The sequence below is a fragment of the Chelonia mydas genome, chromosome 19 (genome assembly GCF_015237465.2).
Source record: "Chelonia mydas isolate rCheMyd1 chromosome 19, rCheMyd1.pri.v2, whole genome shotgun sequence".
Taxonomy (NCBI): Eukaryota; Metazoa; Chordata; order Testudines; family Cheloniidae; genus Chelonia; species Chelonia mydas.
In genome coordinates this window covers 19,423,493-19,447,591 of record NC_051259.2, presented here as the reverse complement: position 1 = coordinate 19,447,591, position 24,099 = coordinate 19,423,493, and the positions used below count along the sequence as shown (strand labels likewise).

The 24,099-nt window shown below is 44.5% G+C and overlaps 1 protein-coding gene across 6 annotated transcripts in view; it reads left to right on the top strand.

Annotated features, from left to right (window-relative positions):
- ZMPSTE24 (zinc metallopeptidase STE24) overlaps positions 1-24,099 on the top strand; it is a 110,205-nt gene that overhangs the window by 79,854 nt on the left and 6,252 nt on the right. For 4 of the 6 annotated variants that reach the window (XM_037881566.2, XM_037881572.2, XM_037881568.2 and 1 more), the window contains 3 exons: positions 5,089-5,249; positions 7,372-7,476; positions 14,640-14,783. In XM_037881566.2, the coding sequence (XP_037737494.1) occupies positions 5,089-5,249; positions 7,372-7,476; positions 14,640-14,783 (410 nt within the window). The remainder of the gene's footprint in view (positions 1-5,088; positions 5,250-7,371; positions 7,477-14,639; positions 14,784-24,099) is intronic. The other 2 variants (XM_037881569.2, XM_037881567.2) reach the window with 2 other exon arrangements.

The window sequence follows — 24,099 nt, the reverse complement described above, 5'->3', positions numbered from 1 at the left end:
GCAGCATAGCAGGCTCAGAGAGGTGTTCATAGAATATCAGGGTTGGAAGGGACCTCAGGAGTCATCTAGTCCAATCCCCTGCTCAAAGCAGGACCAACACCAACTAAATCATCCCAGCCAGGGCTTTGTCAAGCCTGACCTTAAAAACTTCAAAAGAAGGAGATTCCACCACCTCCCTAGGTAACGCATTCCAGTGCTTCACCACCCTCCTAGTGGAAAAGTTTTTCCTAATATCCAACCTAAACCTCCCCAGGTGTTAAGTGGTCCATTCACCTCAATGAGATGTTCTTAGCTGAAAAAGCATACCCAGTGGAGCTGAATATAGTCCGAAACATTAGCTCTGAAACATCAACTGCTGCATTCATGTCAGTCAGTGTTCTTTTCTCCCCTTCCCACTGCTGGAGAGTTTCCAATTTGTGTCAAGCATTCCCAGTTTCAGCCATGTGTTCTTGGTGGCTGTTCTAAGCTCCCCACCCAGAGCGGCAGGGCTTCCACAGATCATGGCTCACATGTTGGGATCAGGAGAGTCAGACCCCTATAGCTGGGCAGGGCCCACAGATCCTCGTTTACAGAGGGGGAGTAGGGAGACAGGCTTAGACACACACCCACCACCACCCGCAGAAAGGCAGGCTTCTCAGATCACAAGGAGAGCCAGGAAGAGGGACCATACCCCGTAGATGGCCCTGGGGCCCCCAGGTGCCCCTGCTCCTATTCTCCCCCAGTCCTCCTGTCACCGCCAAGACCCCCATCCCAGTGTCCCACCCATTACCTGACCCTCCCCCTCCATTAATTGCCTTCCAAATCACCTCTCTTCCCCTCACTGCATCCCATCCCCCTCTCTCCCTATTCCCACCTGCTCTTCCACCACTAATCATGCTTCCCTCCCAGGGAAGTTACACGTTTGCACGTATAACTGATTTTCTTCTCAAAAAACAGTTTAATTACTTGCTGAATATTCTGCTGTATTCAGATTGCATTTCCCTAAAATAAACCCTTTGACAGATCGGAGCCCGTTTTCTTTTTATTTCAGAATTCTGTCCTGGGTTGGATTTGAATTCACAGTGCCTGGAAGCTATTCAGATTCAGAGTAGCAGCCATGTTAGTCTGTATTCGCAAAAAGAAAAGGAGTACTTGTGGCACCTTAGAGACTAACCAATTTATTTGAGCATAAGCTTTCGTGAGCTACAGCATCCGATGAAGTGAGCTGTAGCTCACGAAAGCTTATGCTCAAATAAATTGGTTGGTCTCTAAGGTGCCACAAGTACTCCTTTTATTCAGATTCAGTGATTGGTACATTCTCCCTTGAGTCATTCAGGTCCTGTAATGTAGAGTTAGTTTTCCAGATAGTTAGCCCCTCTCTCTCAGCACTTGCTCAGTGTAATTTGTTTGACATGCCATCAAGCATTTCAGAGGGTACCTCTCCTAACTGAAGAACTAAAGTCTTTAGCTAATAAGGTTATAATTTGATTCCCCCAGGGCTAGTGGGTGGCTAATTCTCAAGCACCTGAGACCCTGGTGTGATCTCAGCTCTGCTTTGATCTCTGTGAGCAAAAATTCATTGCTAGATATGTGAACATTAAGAAAAGCTGTTGTTTTGGGAGGGACTCTGTCTTGAGAATCCCGGATTCAAATGACCCCAAATTTGGGTTACTGACCAAACCCCACACTCCCACGTGGCACATAAAATTTCAAGGCAATCCAAGTAACCATGCAGACTGTAGAGCACTTCCAACAGCTGGACTTTAATCATTCCTAAAACTAGCAAAAATTACTCCACATATTTATGAAACAGCGTTTTTGAACAATTATCTGTTTGTAGCAAATAAAAAAAGGATTTAGTCCTCAGTGTGGACTATCCAAAAAAGGAAAAATATTTTAAATGCAGTCATTTCAGTTTCCCAATAGCAAAAGGAGCCTTAGGGTATGTCTACAATATGGAGACTATAGCAGTATCACTATGTCACCGTAGCTATGCCAACATAATGCTGTAGCATAGATTCAGCCTACATGGCAGATGGGGTTTTTTCATTGGTATAGAAACTCCACGTTCCAGAAAGACAATAGGTATGTCAGCAAACGTATTCTTCTGTAGACATAGCTGCATCTATAGGAGGGGAGGAGGGGTTAGGTCAGGTCAGGTCATCATAGCTATTCTAAAGTGGTTGTGTGCCAGCATAAATGTAATCAGGGTCCCTGGTCTCATACAGCTTAACTCTTTTGCAGCATTAATTACATAAATTTTATAAGGCCAGAAGGCACCATTGTGATTATCTGTGACATTATGCATAAGCTTCTCCCATGCTGAAGAGTAGCCTATACTTGTGGGAGAGGTGGTGAATCAGGCAATCAAGGCTGGCCTAATGGGCAGTGCAATAAAATTATAGGGAAGATGAGGCTATGTTGTGAAGGGCTTTGTAGTTAAGAATAAAAGTTTGTGCTTGACACAGTGGAAGAGAACTGAGTCAAAGATGAATCGAAGATTATGGGCTTGAGAGACAGAAAGGATGAGGGTACCATCTCTTCACTAATTTAGAGATGAGATGGGCAGGGGAGGGCCTCCAGGAAAAGATCAGGAGCTCTATTCTGACCATGTTAAGTTTCAGTTGATGGCTTGATGTCCATTAGGAGATTCCAGAAAAGGGGATGGAAATATTAGTTTAGATGGAAGGAGTTTGGTCTGTGGTAAAGAGATAGATATGAGACATCAGTGTAAACTTGGGGACAAACAAATTTCTTAATTTCATGGAGATTAAAATCAGGAGGGACAATTAGATCATCTAGTCTGACCTCCTGTATAGCACAGGTCATTAATTTTCACCCAGATACCTCTATATTAAGTCCAAAGACTTTAGTTAGACCAAAGCATTTCAGTTCTCAGGAGACTAAAGTGTGTGCCACAGGGAGAGACCAAGGTGCCACCAGTGCCCATGGCCCCTGCAGTGACAGGAGATTGATTAGATGAGATATGCCCAGATGATCACAGCAGGTGAGCCATACTCCAAGCTGCAGAGACAAAAATGCACATCTCTTCCCCAGATCCCTGCCAAACTGACCACGTGAAAATTCCTTTCCGACCCCAGATCTGACGATCAGTATCACCCTCAGCATGTGAGCAAGATACTAGTCAAGCATCTAGAAAGAGGATTCTCTATACCATCTTAGAGCACTGCCCACTCCATCTGGCCTCCATTCCAGCTGTGGCCAATCTGATGCTTCAGAGGAAGGCAAAAAAAAAAAAAAAAAATGGAGAGAGCAAGGGAGATTGAGAATATCTGGCCACTTGTGTACTGGTGGTGGGCCAGGGGAAGATACTTTCCTGACCAATGCTGGTGACCATCTGAAGCCATGAAGCACATCCTCTGAAGATCACAATAACTTTTTTCACTGGTTATCATAGTTACCAGAGTTGGATTATACATCTAGAAGGAAAGTGCTCTGGTTGAATCTCCTGTTCACTGTTCAGGAGTTTGCTTTATAACTGTCTTTTATACATAAATATTTCCTTTCAGAAGTATCTGTACCTAATCTACTCAAGATTTCCCTCTGCCAGTTTTTTTGTAAAATAGATTATAATATTTTAAATACACACACCAACAATCAAACATGAGAAACTCTCCTGACAAATTTTAACGAGATATATTTCTTACACAGAGCTAAACAAAAACTATATAAAATTCAAGGGGCATAATTCATAGATTTTTTAAGGCCAAAAAAGAACTCTGATGATGATTTTGTCTGTTCTCCTGCATTACATATGCCTGAGAATTTCACCCAGTGATCCCTGCGCAAAGCCTATAACTTCCGGTTGAGGTAGTGCTTATTTTTTAGATATCCAGTTGTGATTAAAGATTCCAAGTGATTAAGAATCTACCACATCCTTTGATAAATTGTTCCAGTGTTTGATTACTCTCACCATTAAAAATGTATGACTTATTTTTAGATTGCATTTATCTAGCTATTGCTTCCAGCCTTTGGATCGTGTTATGCTTGCTAGACAAGAGAGCCCTTTAAAATCAGAAATCCTCTTCCTATGCGTGGTACCTCTTAATGTTTTTTTTTAAATAAGCTAAATAGATTGAGCTTCTTTAGGCTCTCACTGTAAAGCATGTTTTCTAGACCTTAAATCATTCTTGTAGCTTCTGTGGACACCATAATGGGCCACAATATTCCAGTAAAAGTCTCACTAATTCTGTATGCAGTGGTAATAACAGCTTGATATTTTTTAGCTCAGTGTTCGACTCTCATATATCCAACTGTCAGATATGCCGTTAACCATCATGTTTCACTGGGAGCTCACATTCAGTTGGTTTCCACTATGGCCCCTTAGTCCTTTTTAGAGTCTCTGCATTTCAGGATAGTCTTCTATCCTAAAAGTGTGACCTAACTTCTTGGTTCCTAGATGTGGACTTACATTAACCTGTACTAATTCAATTCACGTTGCTGTGTAGAACTGACTCGTTCTTATTGTTTACCACTCCCCCAATTTTTGTCATCTGCAAACTTTTCTGGAAGGAATTTATATTTTCTTCCCTATCATTGATAAAGTTTTCAAATAGAAGTGGACCAAGAACACATCCTTGTAAGACCCCAATAGAAATGTACCCATTGCATGACTGTTCCCCATATGCTATTATTTTTTGAGATGTATCAGCTAGCTATTTTTAAATGCATTGACTGTGATGCATTGATTTTTGTATAGTGCTAAGCTAAAACTATATAAAATTCCACATTTAAAGGCTGTTTTCTTACTGAGAAAATTTTATGCCATATTTTAAGTCCTCTTCAGAACACAACCTTAACTGTGGTGTTGTATTCAGTGCCTCTATAATAGGTTTTGCAGATAAAGAAATCTATCCCTAAGGAAGTATGTATGTAGTACAGTAGTAGATTAAACAAATCTAACCGGGTGTCTAAAAATATGCTTCAACCTGAGATTTAATGCATTTTGCCATAATCAATGCCTACTGATCTCATGGTGGAGAGGAAATGCCCTTGAAAGACTGTTAAATAGAAGGTTGCACAGTTAGATTTTAATGCACACAAAGTACTTTGACCTATGTTTTTAATGTGAATTTTCACCCCCACTAGGTTCCAAGCGTTCCTCCCATAGCAATGCTTATTTCTATGGCTTCTTCAAGAATAAGCGGATAGTGTTGTTTGACACCCTCCTGGAAGATTACTGTGCACTGAACAAAGAACACTCAGAGGGAGAAGATGGTGAAGATGATGACACAAAGTCCAAAGTCAAAGTGAGCTTCATTTTTGTTCTCCTGTCATGTAGTTTTCCTGATCCCCCAGCGAGATTCTCCCTTACATCTTCTCCATATTCTGTTGTAGGATTGTGAAACTGTAAGAACAAAACCTTGAAAGCATTTGAAACTTCATGATTTATTTACAAAAGAATCTCTCAGACACTGGTACAAATGCACCTTCCAAGGCTGTGGATGGGTACAACACCAGGAGATCAAGAATCTTGGCTAGAGGTTCCTAAAAACCTCTTGAGAGCTCTGCTGGCCTCTCTTTCCACCTTAGAAGTTCTGGGTTCTACCTTCCTATCCATTTCTTGCCTCGTTAGACCTTGATATATCCCTCACCTGTATCTGTCTTCAGCTGGAGACCTTATAAATTTACTTCTCTCCCCATTCAAAAATCTTTTCCAGGCAGTCAGCAGCATGTTTTCCTATCCAGTCTTGAGGGACTGGCAAAAAGATTCCTGACTTCAATTCAGGAAGAGCCTTCAGGGAGCAGAGTTGGACAGGGCTGGTCTCCTGGCTGTATTTCAGCTGTGGGGTGAGAAACAGACCTGTTCTGCAGAACAAAGTCTGCATCCTGAGAAAGTCTGGATAGCAAATGTAATCCACCAAACTGAATTTGTAAAACCCACTTGAACCAAAAAAGTGGATTTCAGTCTGCCCCAGTTATAAAGGTTTTGGGGAAATAGTTCAGACTTGAACTGTTTGGAAGAACACATTTAAATGTCTCCAAATGATGTGTTCTTCAGTAGAATAAGCAAATTTGTTTTACAAAGACTGATTGTACAGTAATAACTTTCTCCACCATCCTGTATGTCAGTCTGGACAGTGTCCTACCAGCAGAGAGAGGACAGGACAAAACAAAATCTAGGACATCCTCAGCATTATGAAGGTTTCAGAGTAACAGCTGTGTTAGTCTGTATTCGCAAAAAGAAAAGGAGTACTTGTGGCACCTTAGAGACTAACCAATTTATTTGAGCATAAGCTTTCGTGAGCTACAGCTCACTTCGTCGGATGCATACTGTGGAAAGTACAGAAGATCTTTTTATACACACAAACCATGAAAAAATGGGTGTTTACCACTACAAAAGGTTTTCTCTCCCCCCACCCCACTCTCCTGCTGGTAATAGCTTATCTAAAGTGATCACTCTCCTTACAATGTGTATGATAATCAAGTTGGGCCATTTCCAGCACATTATGAAGCTAGCTGGCTCAGCAGAGTTTTCTTCCAAGCAGCAGACAGTCCTTTCTCTGTTCACTAGAAAAATTCTTGGAGGATAGATCCATCAATGGCTGTTAGCTAGGATGGGCAGGGAAGGTGTCCCTAGCTTCCGTTTGCCAGAAGTTGGTAGTGGGCGACAGAGGATGGATCACTTGATGATTACCTATTCTGTTCATTCCCTCTGGGGCACCTGACATTGGCCACTGTCAGAAGACAGGATACTGGGCTAGATGGACCTTTGGTCTGACCCAGCATGGATGTTCTTATGTTCTTACCCGAACAAGAATTTTCCTCAATCTTTTCTTTTTGCTTCTGTCTCCTCTGTTGAGCACTCTGGGTAGGACAATGCACTATCTCTGTGTGTTTGGCTTCCTTTTAAATAATGTCTCCTGGTTTTCAATAGCTCGTTTTGTTGTCTCCTTGCCTGGAGACCAGAATTTTTATTTTAGAGGTATATTAAGGCCCCCAGACATAGCAAATAAGACCAAACAGATAAAGCTCAATGGTTATTCATTATATTTTTAATTTAACTCATTCAGTTCCATTATAAGTGGAGAGACATTATGAAAGTTCAGTATAAAAGTGTCTCTATGTTGATCAGACCATCTGCTGATAGGTAAGATTATGTAGTATTGTTCAAAAGTTTGTAGCTTCATTAATGGTTATTAGGCACAGTAAATGGCTTCTCGAGTTCAGCTCTTATGAGTGAGTTCCTATAAAAAAGGGGTAGAATATTACAAGAGGTTAGTTTTTACTTGTATTCCTCTGCTTAAAAGAGGAAAATAACTGCTTTCTGAGCTGGCATACTGTGGAGTTTGGAGAAAACAGATCAGCAGGCAGGAAATTGGTTAACCGTGTTATGTGAGATGTTTGAGATTTTTCTCTCGTTTTGCACAGAATAAGAAGCAAGGATGCAAAAATGAAGAAGTTTTGGCAGTGCTTGGCCATGAACTGGGTCACTGGAAGCTAGGTCACACTATCAAAAATATTGTCATCAGCCAGGTAAATAGTAGTATATTGATGGTATTCCTGGAGCATTTTTTCAATTACTAGGTTCAACAATCTAAAATTGTCACACTCCATGATTCACACACAATCATGCTGCCTCCAGCAAATGAAGGGGAGGTCTGTGGCGTCCATTGGGCCATTCAGATTTCCTTGTGTCCAATGTCCTACACTAGCATCTCCATAGCTATTTGGGGACGGTATTGTAAACCCATGGCCAAGTGCCCAAGTCAGCACTTTACTCCTGTCTAATTTGTCTGGCTCCCCTACTTCTTTCTGAATCTGAAGCAGGATCAATGCCTGTTTACAGTTCTCATCTAGGGTTCTGCATCCTGCATGCAACTCCTCTGCCCGGCACATACAGTCACACCCTCAGGGAACACACACCTTAGTACAATCCAAACAAAGGGAGACAACATCCAACGTTTTAGTCCTCCTCTTGCTACAAAACATCCTCCTACCCCCCAAAGTCTCAGCTTCTCTCATGTTCCCCAGATCATTCCTTGAATACATCTTTTTGAAGTTCTGGATTCCCTGAGAAGGGTGTATGTGGTGCATCTTCCATCATGCTCTAGTAGAAGGGTGCTCTACTCCCTTCTACTTGGGCAGTAGAGCACTTCCTCCAGGTTCCCAAAATGAGGTGACTCTTTGGAGAGGCTGCAATGAAAGGGCTGCCCCAACATTCTGAGGTGAGGTTGTTACCCTTTCTTTGAACCAGCCAAGGAATAACCACAAACAAAGGTCGAATTGAAGTAGTACTGAGGGCTGATTTATTGCTTGCTTCCCTTATTTGCGCAATTATACTCACACACACATTCCATGCATACTGGTGACAGGCTGCAGACACCGGTGTTGCTTTTGATCTTAGGTGACTGAGACTGGCCAGGTTCTAGCTTCCCAGAGATCAAACCACTAGGCGACAAAAGTCCCCTTCGGGTCTGCAGGAGGTAGGGTGACCAGACAGCAAGTGTGAAAAATTGGGACGGGGGTGGGGGGTAATAGAAGCCTACATAAAAAAAAAAGTCCTAAAAATCGGGACTGTCCCTATAAAATCAGGACATCTGGTTACCCTAGCGGGAGGGCTCTATTGCTTCTGGTCTGGTCCTGAGTTTTTGCTGTTGTGGGTTACATCTCTCTGACCACTACTGCCATAGGTTTATATACAGTCCCATATGCACCTTGATTATCCTTACATGGTAATATTTCGGTTTAAGCCTTGAGATTGGTTTCTTACACTCATACTATCTTACTCACTCCTTACATATTGATTACATATTCATAAACATGAATACAATTAGTAGTATAGCTTTAAGCAAGCCCCTCACATCAGCGAGGACTTCCTTTGTTGTTTGTGGTTCAGACAGAAAACTGGAAACGTCACTTTAAGAGCAAGGTGAAGCTGGCATAACAGGAAGTCTACACAGACACATTTAAAAAAGCAGATGCGGGGGGGGCCATGGGCTGCCCCTCCTCCCCATGGAGCAGGAGCTGCTCCTGCCTGGCAGAGACCAAGCCATGGATGGGGCCGTGTCCGGCAACAAGGTCTGACAAAATCAATTTACTCATGCAAACCAGTCTGGACAATGCACAAGAGCTAGAGAAACATTCCCCGAATCTCCCTTGTGCTCCAGCATTGTCTAGTTCCAACAGTCCTCTGTCTCCATAGAGGATATCCAGTATTCCGCTCTAAATTGCTGTTGATTACCAGTGTCGATCTCTTTCCTTCAGTCGCTCTTGGTGCTGGAAAAATCTTTGAAGATCCCAGCAATAACCCTATCCTGAGTTCCCTTCCCAGCATTCGGGAATCATCCCTTAATCCATCAAATTTGCTCATGTTTTCTCCCTGGCAGTCTAAATGACAGTTTTCGAGCGTTCTTTGGTATTGTCTCCTGTCCCATCCAAGGGGACAGCACACTGGCTGCTTTCTTTATCTTGGTCACTGCAGATGTTCCACATTAAGATGTCACTGTCAGGTTGCCACTTGGGATCAGTCTCCATTTCTTCCTTTCAGGAATTTTATTTTTATCCACACAGCTAAAACTGTCACCCAGGTGCTCATCATCTCCACCTTGTCTGTTGTAACTTTTTTCTCTCGCTTCTTTATGTAACAGGATCCCCAGGGTGCAGCGTGGGACTGTGGGACTGCTGTGCTCCTTTATCTCTCCTGTCTGGGCTATCTCTCACAATGCCTTGCTAGTGACAAGCAGCAAACCCCTCCAGGCCCTGATATCGCGCAGCACAACAGCATGTGGAGTCCCACACCGAGCTAGATTGCATGAATGCTCCCAGAGTCACTCATGGATCGCACAGGGAAAGGCACCAGCCAAATCCGCCCTGAATTCCCAGCCTTGTACCTGAGAAATATGCCATCTTGCACTGCTCTTCAGGCAAACTCACTGGTAAAAATAAACAGTTAAACAAATTAAGTGATTATAAGTGATAGGCAAAAAGTCAGAGCTAGTTACCAAAAGAAAATATAAGCATGCAGTCTAAATTCTCAACCCTATTAGACTGGGTAACATCTATAGAATCATAGAATATCAGGGTTGGAAGGGACCTTAGGAGGTCATGTAGTCCAACCCCCTGCTCAAAGCCGGACCAATCCCCAACTAAATCATCCCAGCCAGGGCTTTGTCAAGCCTGACCTTAAAAAGCTCAAAGGAAGGAGATTCCACCACCTCCCTAGGTAACGCATTCCAGTGCTTCACCACCCTCCTAGCGGAAAAGTTTTTCCTAATATCCAACCTAAACCTCCCCCACTGCAACTTGAGACCATTGCTCCTCGTTCTGTCATCTGCTACCACTGAGAACAGTCTAGATCCATCCTCTTTGGAACCCCCTTTCAGGTAGTTGAAAGCAGCTATCAAATCCCCCCTCATTCTTCTCTTCCGTAGACTAAACAATCCCAGTTCCCTCAGCCTCTCCTCATAAGTCATGTGTTCCAGACGCCTAATCATTTTTGTTGCCCTCCGCTGGACGCTTTCCTAATTTTTCCACATCGTCCTTGTAGTGTGGGGCCCAAAACTGGACACAGTACTCTGGATGAGGCCTCACCAATGTCGAATAGAGGGGAACGATCACATCACTCGATCTGCTGGCAATGCCCCTACTTATACAGCCCAAAATGCCGTTAGCCTTCTTAGCAACAAGGGCACACTATTGACTCATATCCAGCGTCTTGTCCACTGTAACCCCTAGGTCCTTTTCTGCAGAACTGCTGCCTAGCCATTTGGTCCCTAGTCTGTAGCAGTGCATGGGATTCTTCCATCCTAAGTGCAGGACTCTGCACTTGTCTTTGTTGAACCTCATCAGATTTCTTTTGGCCCAGGCCTCTAATTTGTCTAGGTCCCTCTGTATCATATTCCTACCCTCCAGCGTATCTACCACTCCTCCCAGTTTAGTGTCATCTGCAAACTTGCTGAGGGTGCAGTCCATGCCATCTTCCAGATCATTAATGAAGATATTGAACAAAACCGGCCCCAGCACCGACCATTGAGGCACTCCACTTGATACCAGCTGCCAACTAGATATGGAGCCATTGATCACTGCTCGTTGAGCCCAATGATCTAGCCAGCTTTCTATCCACCTTATAGTCCATTCATCCAGCCCATACTTCTTTAACTTGCTGGCAAGAATACTGTGGGAGACCATGTCAAAAGCTTTGCTAAAGTCAAGGAATAACACGTCCAGTGCTTTCGCCTCATCCACAGAGCTAGTTATCTCATCATAGAAGGCAATTAGATTAGTCAGGCATGACTTGCCCTTGGTGAATCCACGCTGGCTGTTCCTGATCACTTTCCTCTCCTCTAAGTGCTTCAGAATTGATTCCTTGAGAACCTGCTGCATGATTTTTCCAGGGATTGAGGTGAGGTTGACTGGCCTGTAGTTTCCCCGGATCCTCCACCTTCCCTTTTTTAAAGATGGGCACTCCATTAGCCTTTTTCCAGTCGTTCGGGACCTCCTCCGATTGCCATGAGTTTTCAAAGATAATGGCCAATGGCTCTGCAATCACATCCGCCAACTCCTTTAGCACTCTCGGATGCAGCGCGTCCGGCCCCATGGACTTGTGCTCGTCCAGCTTTTCTAAATAGTCCCGAACCACTTCTTTCTCCACAGAAGGCTGGTCGTCTCCTCCCCATGCTGTGCTGCCCAGTGCAGTAGTCTGGGAGCTGACCTTGTTCGTGGAGACAGGCAAAAAAAGCATTGAGTACCTTAGCTTTTTCCACATCCTCTGCCACTAGGTTGCCTCCCTCATTCAGTAAGGGGCCCACACTTTCCTTGACTTTCTTCTTATTGCTAACATACCTGAAAAGAAAAGGAGTACTTGTGGCACCTTAGAGACTAACAGCTGTAGCTCACAAAAGCTTATGCTCTAATAAATTGGTTAGTCTCTAAAGTGCCACAAGTACTCCTTTTCTTTTTACGGATACAGACTAACACGGCTGCTACTCTGAAACCTGTCAACATACCTGAAGAAACCCTTCTTGTTACTCTTAACATCTCTTGCTAGCTGCAACTCCAGGTGTGATTTGGCCTTCCTGATTTCACTCCTGCATGCCTAACCAATATTTTTATACTCCTTGCTGGTCATTTGTCCAACCTTCCACTTCTTGTAAGCTTCTTTTTTGTATTTAAAATTAGCAAGGATTTCACTGTTAAGCCAAGCTGGTCACCTGCCATATTTACTATTCTTTCTACCCATCGGATGGTTTGTTCCTGTAACCTCAGTAAGGATTCTTTAAAATACAGCCAGCTCTCCTGGACTCCTTTCCCCCTCATGTTATTCTCCCAGGGGATCCTGCCCATCAGTTCCCTGCGGGAGTCAAAGTCTGCTTTTCTGAAGTCCAGGGTCTGTATTCTGCTGCTCTCCTTTCTTCCTTATGTCAGGATCCTGAACTCGACCATCTCATGGTCACAGCCTCCCAGGTTCCCCTCCACTTTTGCTTCCCCTACTAATTCTTCCCAGTTTGTGAGCAGCAGGTCAAGAGAAGCTCTGCCCCTAGTTGGTTCCTCCAGGACTTGCACCAGGAAATTGTCCCCTACACTTTCCAAAAACTTCTTGGATTGTCTGTGCACCGCTGTATTGCTCTCCCAGCAGATATCAGGGTGATTGAAGTCTCCCATGAGAACCAGGGCTTGCGATCTAGTAACTTCCGTTAGTTGCCGGAAGAAAGCCTTGTCCTTCTCATCCCCCTGGTCCGGTGGTCTATAGCAGACATCACCCTTGTTGCTCACACTTCTAAACTTAATCCAGAGACTCTCAGGTTTTTCTGCAGTTTCATACTTGAGCTCTGAGCAGTCATACTGCTCTCTTACATACAGTGCAACTCCCCCACCTTTTCTGCCCTGCCTGTCCTTCCTGAACAGTTTATATCCATCCATGACAGTACTCCGGTCATGTGAGTTATCCCACCAAGTCTCTGTTATTCCGATTACATCATAATTCCTTGACTGTGCCAGGACTTCCAGTTCTCCCTGCTTGTTTCCCAGGCTTCTTGCATTCTTGCATCTACATCAGGGGTCAGCAACTTTTCAGAAGTGGTGTGCCGAGTCTTCATTTATTAACTCTAATTTAAGGTTTCCCATGCCAGTAATACATTTTAACGTTTTTAGAAGGTCTCTTTCTATAAGTCTATAATATATAACTAAACTATTGTTGTATGTAAAGTAAAGAAGGTTTTTAAAATGTTTAAGAAGCTTCATATAAAATTAAATTAAAATGCAGAGCCACCCGGACTGGTGGCCAGGACCCGGGCAGTGTGAGCGCCACTTAAAATCAGCTCACCTGCCGCCTTTGGCACACGTGCCATACGTTGCCTACCCCTGATCTAGATTAGGCAGTTTTTCTCACCCCATTGGATATTGCAGTCCTTAATATACAGTCCTTAAACTTGGGCCAGTCTCCACTGTCGGACTCTTCAGTTTTCTCAGTGTCCTTGTTGCTTGAAGCATAGATGGGGGAAGAAGAAAGACCCAGCACAGGGCCCCTGTGTTCTGTTTTATACCCTCCATCCCATGTGCTTGGAGAACAAAAGTCCAGGCATGTCTGGTAGGCATTGCTGAGTCCCCAAGCAAGGTTGAGCAATTCCCCTGGTGTGGTCTTATGCAGATGAATCATTGAATTGTCACTCCCTTGCTGGACTATGGCTATTGATGGTTGTTTGTGGCACCCGCCCGGGCATTGGTTACATTCCTTGCTGTTGTCTCTGGGGAGCTAGTATCTGGCCGATTCCCCAACTTACAGCATGTTTTACTGACAACCATACAACACAATCTCATAACTTCATATGCACTAATGATATACATGTTTAGACAGAACAGTGACTTTCACCAGATCATAACCTTTCCCCTGATATCTTACATGGCATGCTTTATATGCAAGATCACAATTATGTATAAATGAGGAATATGGGGGTTACAGGACACTCCCCCAAGGTATAGTATGTCACACTTTAACATCCATGTTGCTCCCTACCTGCCCAAATTCGGCTGCTAAGATCATCCTGTCGGACCATTGCTTGGACTGTATCACCTCCCTCTTTCAATCTGTCCACTGGTTCTCCCATTTCACTGCATTACGTTCAAACTTCTTGACCGGCTCTTCAAGAACCTTCACAAATCTGTCCCTCCCTATGTCTTCTCCACTCTTTCTTATAACAAGCCCCTCACCTCTTCTGCACTGTCAGTTTTTCATGCAAACATCTCTGTGCCTTCTGGCATGCTGCCCATTACACACATAACACTTACTCTGAACAGATCTGTAAAGTTGTCACAGAATCCTGCTTTAGAAATTTTCACAGGAACTGCCTGTGTCTGTATATTACCATCATGTCTGTATAAAGCCAGCCTAGTCGTTGGCAGAGAGGCATAATGGACAGACTTTATTCATAATTACACACAGAAAACTACATTAAAAGAACATTATTAAGGTTGCAAAGTCAGGTACTTGAAAGTTAGGAAATGTCAGAAATAAGTTGCCTGTGAACCCTTAATTTGGGCCCTTGTGCATATGCATTATGATACAGTGTTTAATTACATGATCAGTTTTTTCAGCAGAACCCCTGCTTTTGAGCACCTCTGTAATAAGCATTTAAGCAATAATCTTGTGGATAGCTGAAAGGGTCATATTAATGGGAATATTTTGTTTCCTCTCTTTCTAGATGAACTCCTTCCTCTGCTTCTTTTTGTTTGCAGTATTAATTGGTCAGAAAGAACTCTTTGCTGCATTTGGTTTCTATGAGACTCAGCCCACCCTGATAGGACTGATGATTATTTTCCAATTCATTTTTTCACCTTATAATGAGGTAAAAGTTAGCTTTGTGAAATGGCCTCTTAAAAAGATATACATTTGAATATCATACTGTTTGCTAATTTGTTGTTATTTCAGGGAATAGTTTGAGGTTTCTGATGACTAGTTTGTTATTTCTCTTTGATTTATTCAGGTTAGTGATTTGTCATGGTAAATTGCAATAAGCCTCACAATCTCTGACTGCAGTGTGTAAAGCACTACTGCAATGCAAATAATAAATAAGCGATCCCGCTGGTCAAAGTGAAAAAAGGAAAATCATGAATTTTTAGTAAAAATCCCAATGCATAGGTTGCATTATTCAAAATAGCCTGTTTTTATTTTCAGTAAAAATAATTTACAATAATTTCACATTTAATTACTATTTAAGACTATTTTAAAATTGCTAAATTTGTTGGTGCCCATCATTGGAGCCTTGCAGCACCTACTCCATTCCTGACTCAATCCCATGACTACCTGACAAAGCACTAGCGCTTTAAAGAGTTCCTGCTGTCTTAGTTTCCCCTGCATCCCAGTCTCTCACTTGGTAGCTGTGTAGGTCTAGCTGTTACTATTGCATCCATCTAGCCACACACACCCACAAAACATCAAGCCAGGGTTATTTTTTAAATTGAAAGTCATGGAATCTATGACTCCTGTGACAATCAGTACAGAAATGCAGTTTTACTGATTTTGTTTTCTGAAATTTGAGGGCTGTTGCAAGAAAATGTTCTCTGGTAAAATGGCTGCTGGATGCTTTTTGTTTGTCCCATTCGTTGTTTTTTTCTCTCTCAATTTTTACTTATAGTCAATGAGTTATGTTGTTTTCTGTTTAGCCTTTAAGGCCAGAAGGGACCATCATGATCATATACTCTGACCTGCACATTTTGGCCACAGAACCTCACCCACCCACTCCTCTGGTAGGCCCATAACCTCTGGCTGAGTTAGTGAAGTCCTCAAATCTTGATTTAAAGACTTCATGTTACAGAGAATCCACCATTTACGATAGTTCAAATCAGTAAGTGACCCATGCTGCAGAAGAAGGTGAAAACGCTCCAGAGTCTCTTCCAATCTAACTAGGGGAAAATTCCCTCCTGACCTCAAATCTGGCCGTCAGTTAGACCCTGAGCATGTGGGCAAGGCCCACCAACCAGATACCTAGGAGTAACTCAGAGCTCTCCCCTTCTAGCGTCCCATCTCTGGCTGTTGGAGATATTTGTTTGTTGCACGGTCATTTCTCTGCAGAGTACTGTATTTGCAGACACCAGAATGAAGTAAGATACAATAGCTGCAAAAGCAGTCAGAACTTGTAACTCCCTACATTCCTGCCTCACTTCCTACTATCCCCTTGGCCTGTCTCTCCCCTAGTGTGGGGGGAAAGGCAACAGGGCAGTGAAGTTTTAAATTGCCTCTTTCCTCCACCCCCACAAGCCCTACTGACTTCTCTTGCTACTTTCAGCTCCCACTTTGCATTAAAATGACCTTAAGAATATCAGTGTTTATATTATGTAATGTTAGTGAGAGTGGCCTCTGGATCACAAACTGTATTTGGAAAGGCAGCCAGGTTCATGGGGTTGGAAATGGTGGAGGAGTTTTTTCTAACAGTAAATATAATCAAAATATATATATATAGATTCCAACGGCATGTAAATATATTCATCTCAGAACAAAGAATATAGGCTTTGCCCAAACAGTGACTCTGAAAAAGCTTTGGGGGTTATGGTGGATAATCAACTGAGCATGAGCTCCCAGTGCAATCATGTTATGCGTTTGTCTGCTAGATAAGAGTCCATTATCAAATATTTGTTCCCCAGCTAGGTACTTGCAAAGAGGGTGTTAATATCCTTTTCTCTGTTCATCTCACCTCTTCGCTGTGAACTAGCTGTCCTGAAACAGGCAAATCCATGAAAGTAGCTGAGACCCTGCAGGCATCCAAGAAATCTCTTCATGCAGAATATGCCAAAAACTGGTTTAAATTCAGTGACTGGGTACAGTGCAAAAAACATCAACCCAAAATTCGCAAAAATCCTTGCGTTAGAATGGCTGGAAGAACGGCTGGCCATACACTTGAAACTGCTTTCCAGGAACAGCCCTCAGCAATCTCTATTTGATAATAGGAGCGTAAGTGAATTTTTCTTCTTCATCCCAAGTGCTTTCTGAGAAAGTCATCTCTGATTAATCTTCAGGAAATACTGAGCGACACAGTGAAACCTCATCATAGATACAATTGCCATACTACTAGTCAGACCTTTGTCACTGATTTTGCACTTTCTTTGTGTCAAAGTAGCCTTTATGATGGCTATAACTTCTGCATGTAGTGTCTGAAGTGGGCAACTTTTCTCTGAAATCGCAATATATTGTGCTGTTCTTTGTATCAGTCCAGACTTTACCCCCAAAGTAAGTTCTTTGAGTCATGGTATCTATGTCTATTCCACACGTGGGTGTGCATGCACACCATGCACGCAAATCCAGAAATTCTTCAGAATCAGTGTCCGTTGACCCACACATGCACAGTAGCTCCCCTCATGCTCTTAACTGAGGGTGTAAGAGGCAGTGCGGATTGATGCCTCTCTAGTTCCTTCTTACTGCCACATGGCCTGAGTCAGAAACATGTCCTCCTCCATTCTGTGCATAACCTCTAAAGTAGAAAGTATTTGTAAATAGTTTTATCTCTTAGTTTAGCAGTTTAAATTTGTAGTTACTATAGCGTCGTTTTTCCTCCCCTGGTTGAGGGAAATTCAAGAATTGCATCTCCTGCCCTTGTTCCTTCTCCATCTGTGATGAACATCAACGGTGCTTGTACTGTCTGGGTGAGGCATACAACTTTGCTAAGTGCAGTATCTCTTGAGCCTTTCCACCCAGAACTCGAGAAGTCTAGGAGCTTCACCTAAGAAAGGTTTCAGAGTAGCAGCCGTGTTAGTCTGTATTCCCAAAAAGAAAAGGAGTATTTGTGGCACTTTAGAGACTAACAAATTTATTTGAGCATAAGCTTTCATGAGCTACAGCTCACTTCATCGGATGCAGTGAGCTGTAGCTCATGAAGGCTTATGCTCAAATAAATTTGTTAGTCTCTAAGGTGCCACAAGTACTCCTTTTCTTTTTTCACCTAAGAAAGTACCTGATGGGGGAGGCTATGAAGCCCCACTCTGATCCGGGCCAGCGAGACCTCCCTCTCCATTGGTCTTAACTGACCAATAATGCCCCTCCAAGCATGTGCCTTGGAGCAGAGCCTCTAACGCTGAAGCCTCAGGACTCTTCCTCCAGGGCTCCCCTTGAGAGTAGAAGACACTCTGATGGGCACAAGAATAGATCCCCACAGTGGACTGTCCATACGAAACACAATCCTTCCCTGAGCTGGTCCAAGTCAGGTAAGACATTGTGCTCAGAACCCATGGAACTGCCTCTGCCAAAGACCCCCTGGTTAGAGGGCAAGGCATGCAAAAGGAGAGATCCACCTTGTTCCCATGGTGACTGCGATACTGAAGCATAAGCACAAATGCTTGCCAATTCCATCTACGAGTGCCGATCCAGACCTGTCATCAACACCACCTTGTTTATCTAATGATGGTTCAGCTGCAACAGAGGAGTTGGGTCCTTCAGACATGGCTGCTGGAACTTCTTGGACCCCATGCTGTTCAGAGACTTACTTAACATCAGAGGATGTATTCCTCCCCTATCCACAGTCTCCACTCCTTTCTGACCCTGTCCTCCTGAGGGAGGTCTTTACTGCAGAGGAGGAATCTATACCAATGTCCGTGGAGCAGTTGCATCTCCAGCCATGAGGCAGGAGTGCCCCAGTATCAATGGTACTGCCACTACTGATGGAACAGTCCTCGGAATCAGAGGAGATAGCTGTACCAGGGTCTCCGTGGACGTACGGGATTCCCAACTACGGCAACTCCTCACCTTAAAGTTGTCCCGGTTAACGTTGTTACATTTGTGGAATGCTCCCTTATAACGTAGTTTGGCAGCTGCCTGCTTCGTCCACTGCTTGCAGAAAGAGCAGCCCGTTGGAACTAGCTGGTAGTGGCTTGGAACCAGGGTGGACCAGCAGCCCCCCATCAGCTCCCCGCTCCCCTAAGTTCCCTGTGCAACAGCTGCCCAGCAGGCTATCAATTGCCAGGCAGTTCAGCTGTCCCTCCCCCCACTGCCATATGCTGCTCCTGCCCTCTGCCTTGGAGCTTCTCCCAGGAACCTCCTGCTTGCTGTGCCGGGGGGCGGGGTGGGAAGAGGGGTGCTAATGTCAGGGTGTCCCCCTCCTCCCACTCCTGTACCCCATCTCCATAGAGTGGGGACGGACGGACACGACAGGACTCAGGATGGAGGAAGCTTGCTGGCAGAAGCTGCTGACTCAACCTGCTGATCTACTTAAAAAGCCAGTATACTTAGAGCGGTGTCAGCGTACTTAAAGGGGCCGTGTGCATCTCTCTCTCTCACACACATCTCTCTCTCTCTCTCTGCCATGCTGTCTCTCCTCCCTCCATTCATGCTGCCTTGTAGAGTATGAGGCTACATTAACAACAATGTGTTAACCCTTGAGGGCTTAGCCGAGTGCTAGGTTATCATTTAGCAGTAAGGCATTCCCTGGGAAATATCCCACCCTCTTCCACCTTCTGACTTCACCATCTCAACCAATCTTCACAATCGTCACTGCTGTGTACAGTATTAAATTGTTTATTTAAAACGTATACTGTGTGTGTGTGTGTGTGTGTGTATGTGTATATATATATATATATATATATATATATATATATAATAAAAAATATATAGCCTTTTGTCTGGCGAAAAAAAATTCCCTGGAACCTAACCCCCCATTTACATTAACTTTTATGGGGAAATTGGATTCACTTAACATCGTTTTGCTTAAAGTAGCATTTTTCAGGAATATAACTACAACGTAAAGCGAGGAGTTACTGTACCGGTTGAGAAGCTATGCTCACCATCTCTCCAGCTATGACCCCCCGTAGTGACCGCTTGTACTCATTCCCTTAGGGTCCCCCACAACTGATGGGTCCCTCCTTCTGGCCTGATATGGCAGGCATCTGGGGCCTTCTCAGGAGTCGTACCACTCCTCTTCCTCTCACCAACTGGTTCTGTTGGTGAACGAGGAGGAAGAACCAGCAATGGTTCCAACAGAGGCTTCTTCTTCATCTCCGGACAATGCAGTCACTCCTTCATCGCCTTCTCCGTCAGACGACTACCGACAGTACCAGGCGCTGTTACAGAGAGTCGCAAACAATCTACAGATTCCATTAGAGGAGGTTCAGAATCCTCAGCACTGGCTCCTGTACATCTTGCAACTGCAGGGACTGAATAAGGTGGCCCTTCCGCTTAACGAGGCTATACTAGAGGAAGCCAGAGCAACCTGGCACACACTAGCATCCTGTGCCCTTACACTGAAAAGGGCCAAGAGATAATACTTTGTTCCTGTCAAAGGAGCTGTCTTTTTATTTTCCCATCCTACCCCAAACTCGGCAGTACAGAAGGAGCTCAATCATACTACCAGAAATCCACCCCAGTAATAGATCTCCTGGGAAGGAAGATCTATGCAGGTCTGCAGTTTTATACTGTTAACTGCCACGCTTTGTTAGCAAAATACGACATTTAATAACTACTCCAGGCATGCAGACTTCCAAGATAAACTTCCCATGGAAGACCGAGTCCAGTTTCAGTCTCTTTTAGATGAAGGCAAAGGTGGCCCTTCAGCCTGCAATAGATTCTGCAGACACAATGTACAGAACTTTGGCCACAGGACTAGTCATGAGGAGGGACTTGTGGTTACAGTCATCAGGGTTTCCTAGAGAGGTCCTAAACACCATGCAAGATCTCCACTTCAATGAATCCAACCTTTTTAATAAGACAACTCCCTGCACTTACTAAAGGACTAAAGATCTACTCTGTGTTCCCTCTGGATTTACTACAGCCCCGAGGAAGAAACACTAGAGGCAGCCCTTTAGACCGAGGTCAACACCTTTTCATACACCCTATTACCAGTGTCCAGCTCAGCCTCTGCACCAGAGGATTCAGAGGCCCCGTTTCTTTGCTCCCTCTACTGCCATAGGCTCCAGTCACTCCCAACTGCTGGCCAAGGGCCATTTTTGACATACAGGTCAGGACCTGTGTACCACCACAGATACCACCCACTTTTTCTCCTATCACCGTTAGGGGCTGTCTTATACAATTCGCCCACAACTGGAACAAGATCACCATAGACACTTGAGTCCTGGAGATTATCCATTAGTGATACTCCACAGAGTTTCTCTCCTTCCCTTCTCACAAATCCCCTTCAGGGACCACTCTCAAGAGTTGATTCTTTAAAGGGAGGCATATTCCCTCTTACATCAAGCGGCGATAGAGTGCATCCCACCTCAGTATCAAGGGAGAGGGTTATACCCACATATTCCCTAATTCCAAAAAAAGTCAGAGGAGGGAGATCTATCCTGGATGTCTGGCAACTCAACATCTTTATCCCAAAGCTGAAATTCCAGACTATTACATTATCATCTATAATCCCCTTTCTTCAGGAAGGGATGTGGTTCTTTGCATCTCTAGACATGAAGGATGTGTATTTCCATGTGTACATTCACACATCACACAGAAACTTCCTGCATTTTACAGTTAGCCAACAACCGTGTCAATTTCGGGTCCTCCCCTTTGGGCTTGCTACAGCTCCAAGGGTATTTATGAATGTTTTATCTGTGGTAGCAGCCCAGAGGAGGCGCCAGGGCTATTCGGCTTTTCCATACTTGGATGACTTAGGCCGGTTTCTTGTGTAACTTCTTGCACCCCTATGCATTTGAATAAATGAAGAAAAGTCCATAGTGTCACCCACAAGGACAATACATTTTAAAGGAGCAAGAGCATTCTTCCCTGCAGACAGATTTTACACGATGAGCAACCTGATTTCCTGCATCACCATGCACAGTGCACAGGTCTCTCTTTCTGTAGATCACATTGCCGTATGAACCTTTGTGATGCAGTTCGCCAGACTCCACTTGCGGTGTCTGCAAGCTTGGCTCCACTTGATTTACCAGTCAAACAGGGATCACATTGACTTCAAGGTGATTGTTCCCTTTAGCGTTATCACCTCCCTCGCTTGGTGATCAAACTCAGAAAAGGTCATAGTGGGGACTTCTTTCAACTCTCCCACACTCAGGACCACCACTGTGACAGATGCCTCTCTCATTGGGTGGGGTGCTCATCGGGACTACCACCCTGCTTAGGGTACCTGAACCCCACAAGAGGCCAGGCTACATATAAACTTACTGGAACTGAGGGCAGTCTGCCTAGGGTGCAAGGCCTTCCTTCCCCTCATACGCTTGCTCCATGTACAGATAATGTTGGACGATATCATCACCGTGGTGTATATAAACAAACAGGGACGAGCAAGATCTTGTCCCTTCTACCTTTAAGCTGTCAGACTTTTGAACTGGTGTGTCAGGAACCACATCATGATACAGGTTGCTTACCTCCTGGATATTCACAGCTCCCTTCCAGCAAACGAAGCAGAAGTTTCTCTACAGACCACAAATGGCAGATTCATGCACAGTCCTAACCGTGATATTTACACAGTGGGGTAAACAGAAACAGAAAGCTTTCTATATCTTGTTCCAGGGGAGCCATGGGTCATGACTCCCAGAGTGATGCTCTCCTACTTCTTGGATGGATGGCCCCAGATACACCTTTGCTTCCATCCCCCTACACCCACAAGTCATAGGGAAAGTACGCCACAACAAAGCCACCATCATTCTCCTAACATCTTACTGGCCCAGACAGTTCTGGTTCACTGAACTTCTAATGATGTCCGCCCACGAATCTATCAGGATCTGCCCATTTCCTGATCTCCTAACCAAGAACTGGGGGAAAATCAAGCACCCCAACCCACGCTCACTTCACCTCACAGTCTGATGTTTGGATGGGCATTGGAAATAGAATGTTCATGCTCTGCCCCCATTCAGGAAACCCTTAACCAAAGTAGAAAAGACCCTGCTACCTAGCCAAATGGAGGCACTTTCTGGACTGGGCACAACTCCACCAATGTTTGCTAGGTACCATGGGCACTCCTATCCTTGAAGAATACGTGTCTAGCTCTTAGTTCAGTGCAGGTACATCTAGCAGCAGTTAGTGCCTTCATCCCTCTGGAGAAGAGTTCCATCTTTACACACTCAACTCATATATTTATGAAGGGCTTTATCAGAACCTTCCCACTGACCCTTAAACCTACTCCTCAGTGGAATTTAACCTTGTCCTGTCAACGCTCACCAGACTACCCTTCGAACCTATGGCAACCTGTACCATAGCCTAACTGTCCATGAAGATGGCCATTCATAGTGAGCATTGCTTCGGCCAGGAGAGCCAGTGAGTTAGGAGCCATCATCGCACACCTTCCCTAGATGGCATTTCACAAAGAGATTGTTCTTCAAGTGCTTGTTCGTGTCCATTCCATGTTAGAGTGCATGTGTGCCGTGTGCACTGTTGCCAGAGATTTTTCCCCCACGGGTATCTGTTGGGCAGCCCTAGCACCCTCTGGAGCTACATGCTTGTGTGCCAGTAGAAGGGGTGCTGCTGGCCCCACACCCTCTCAGTTCCTTCTTTCCTCCCGTGACGTTTGCTGGAATAACTCTTTTTGCTCCTGCAAGTCTTTCATCTCAGTGTTTCATTGGCAGTTATCATAGTTTAGCGTATATAGTTTTTTGTAATCAGTGTTAGTGTATACAGTTAGTTCCTATCGTCAAGGGACGACTGTGCCCCAGGGGCTGGGCATGCCGTGGTCCCTGGGCTTCAAACCTTGTGCCTCCTGTGGCAAACCTCTGCCCATGAGAGACCCGCACTCCAGCTTCTTAAATTGCTTGGGGGAAACTCATGTGAGGGACAAGTACCAGATCTGCCAGGACTTCAGACCCTGCACTGAAAAGGACAGAGACATTAGGCTGAAGGATATCCTCATAGAAGCTGCCCTCAGACCAGTCTCAGAGCCAAGCTGCTCCCATTTGGCACCAAGTACTTCAGCATTGGTGCGAAGCACTCCTCAGTGACGGAGCTCTTCCCAGAACGGTTCATCATCTCTGGTGCCGAGGAAGAAGCGGAAGAAGCAGCGCACTGACAGAGGGCGCTTGTCGATACAGAAGAAAGACAAGCGGGGAGAAGGCAGCACAGTGAGACGCGTGCCAGGCCACTCTTCCACTCGTGGGCCCACAGTGGCACCGTCAATTCCGCATAGAGCGTTGAGTCTGGTCCGGGACCTTCTGCTGATACCTGGAAGCTACCATGGTGCCAGCAATCTGATGGTTGAATCAATCCTGGAGGCTTTCCAAGCAGCTAGAGATCTTCTTTCT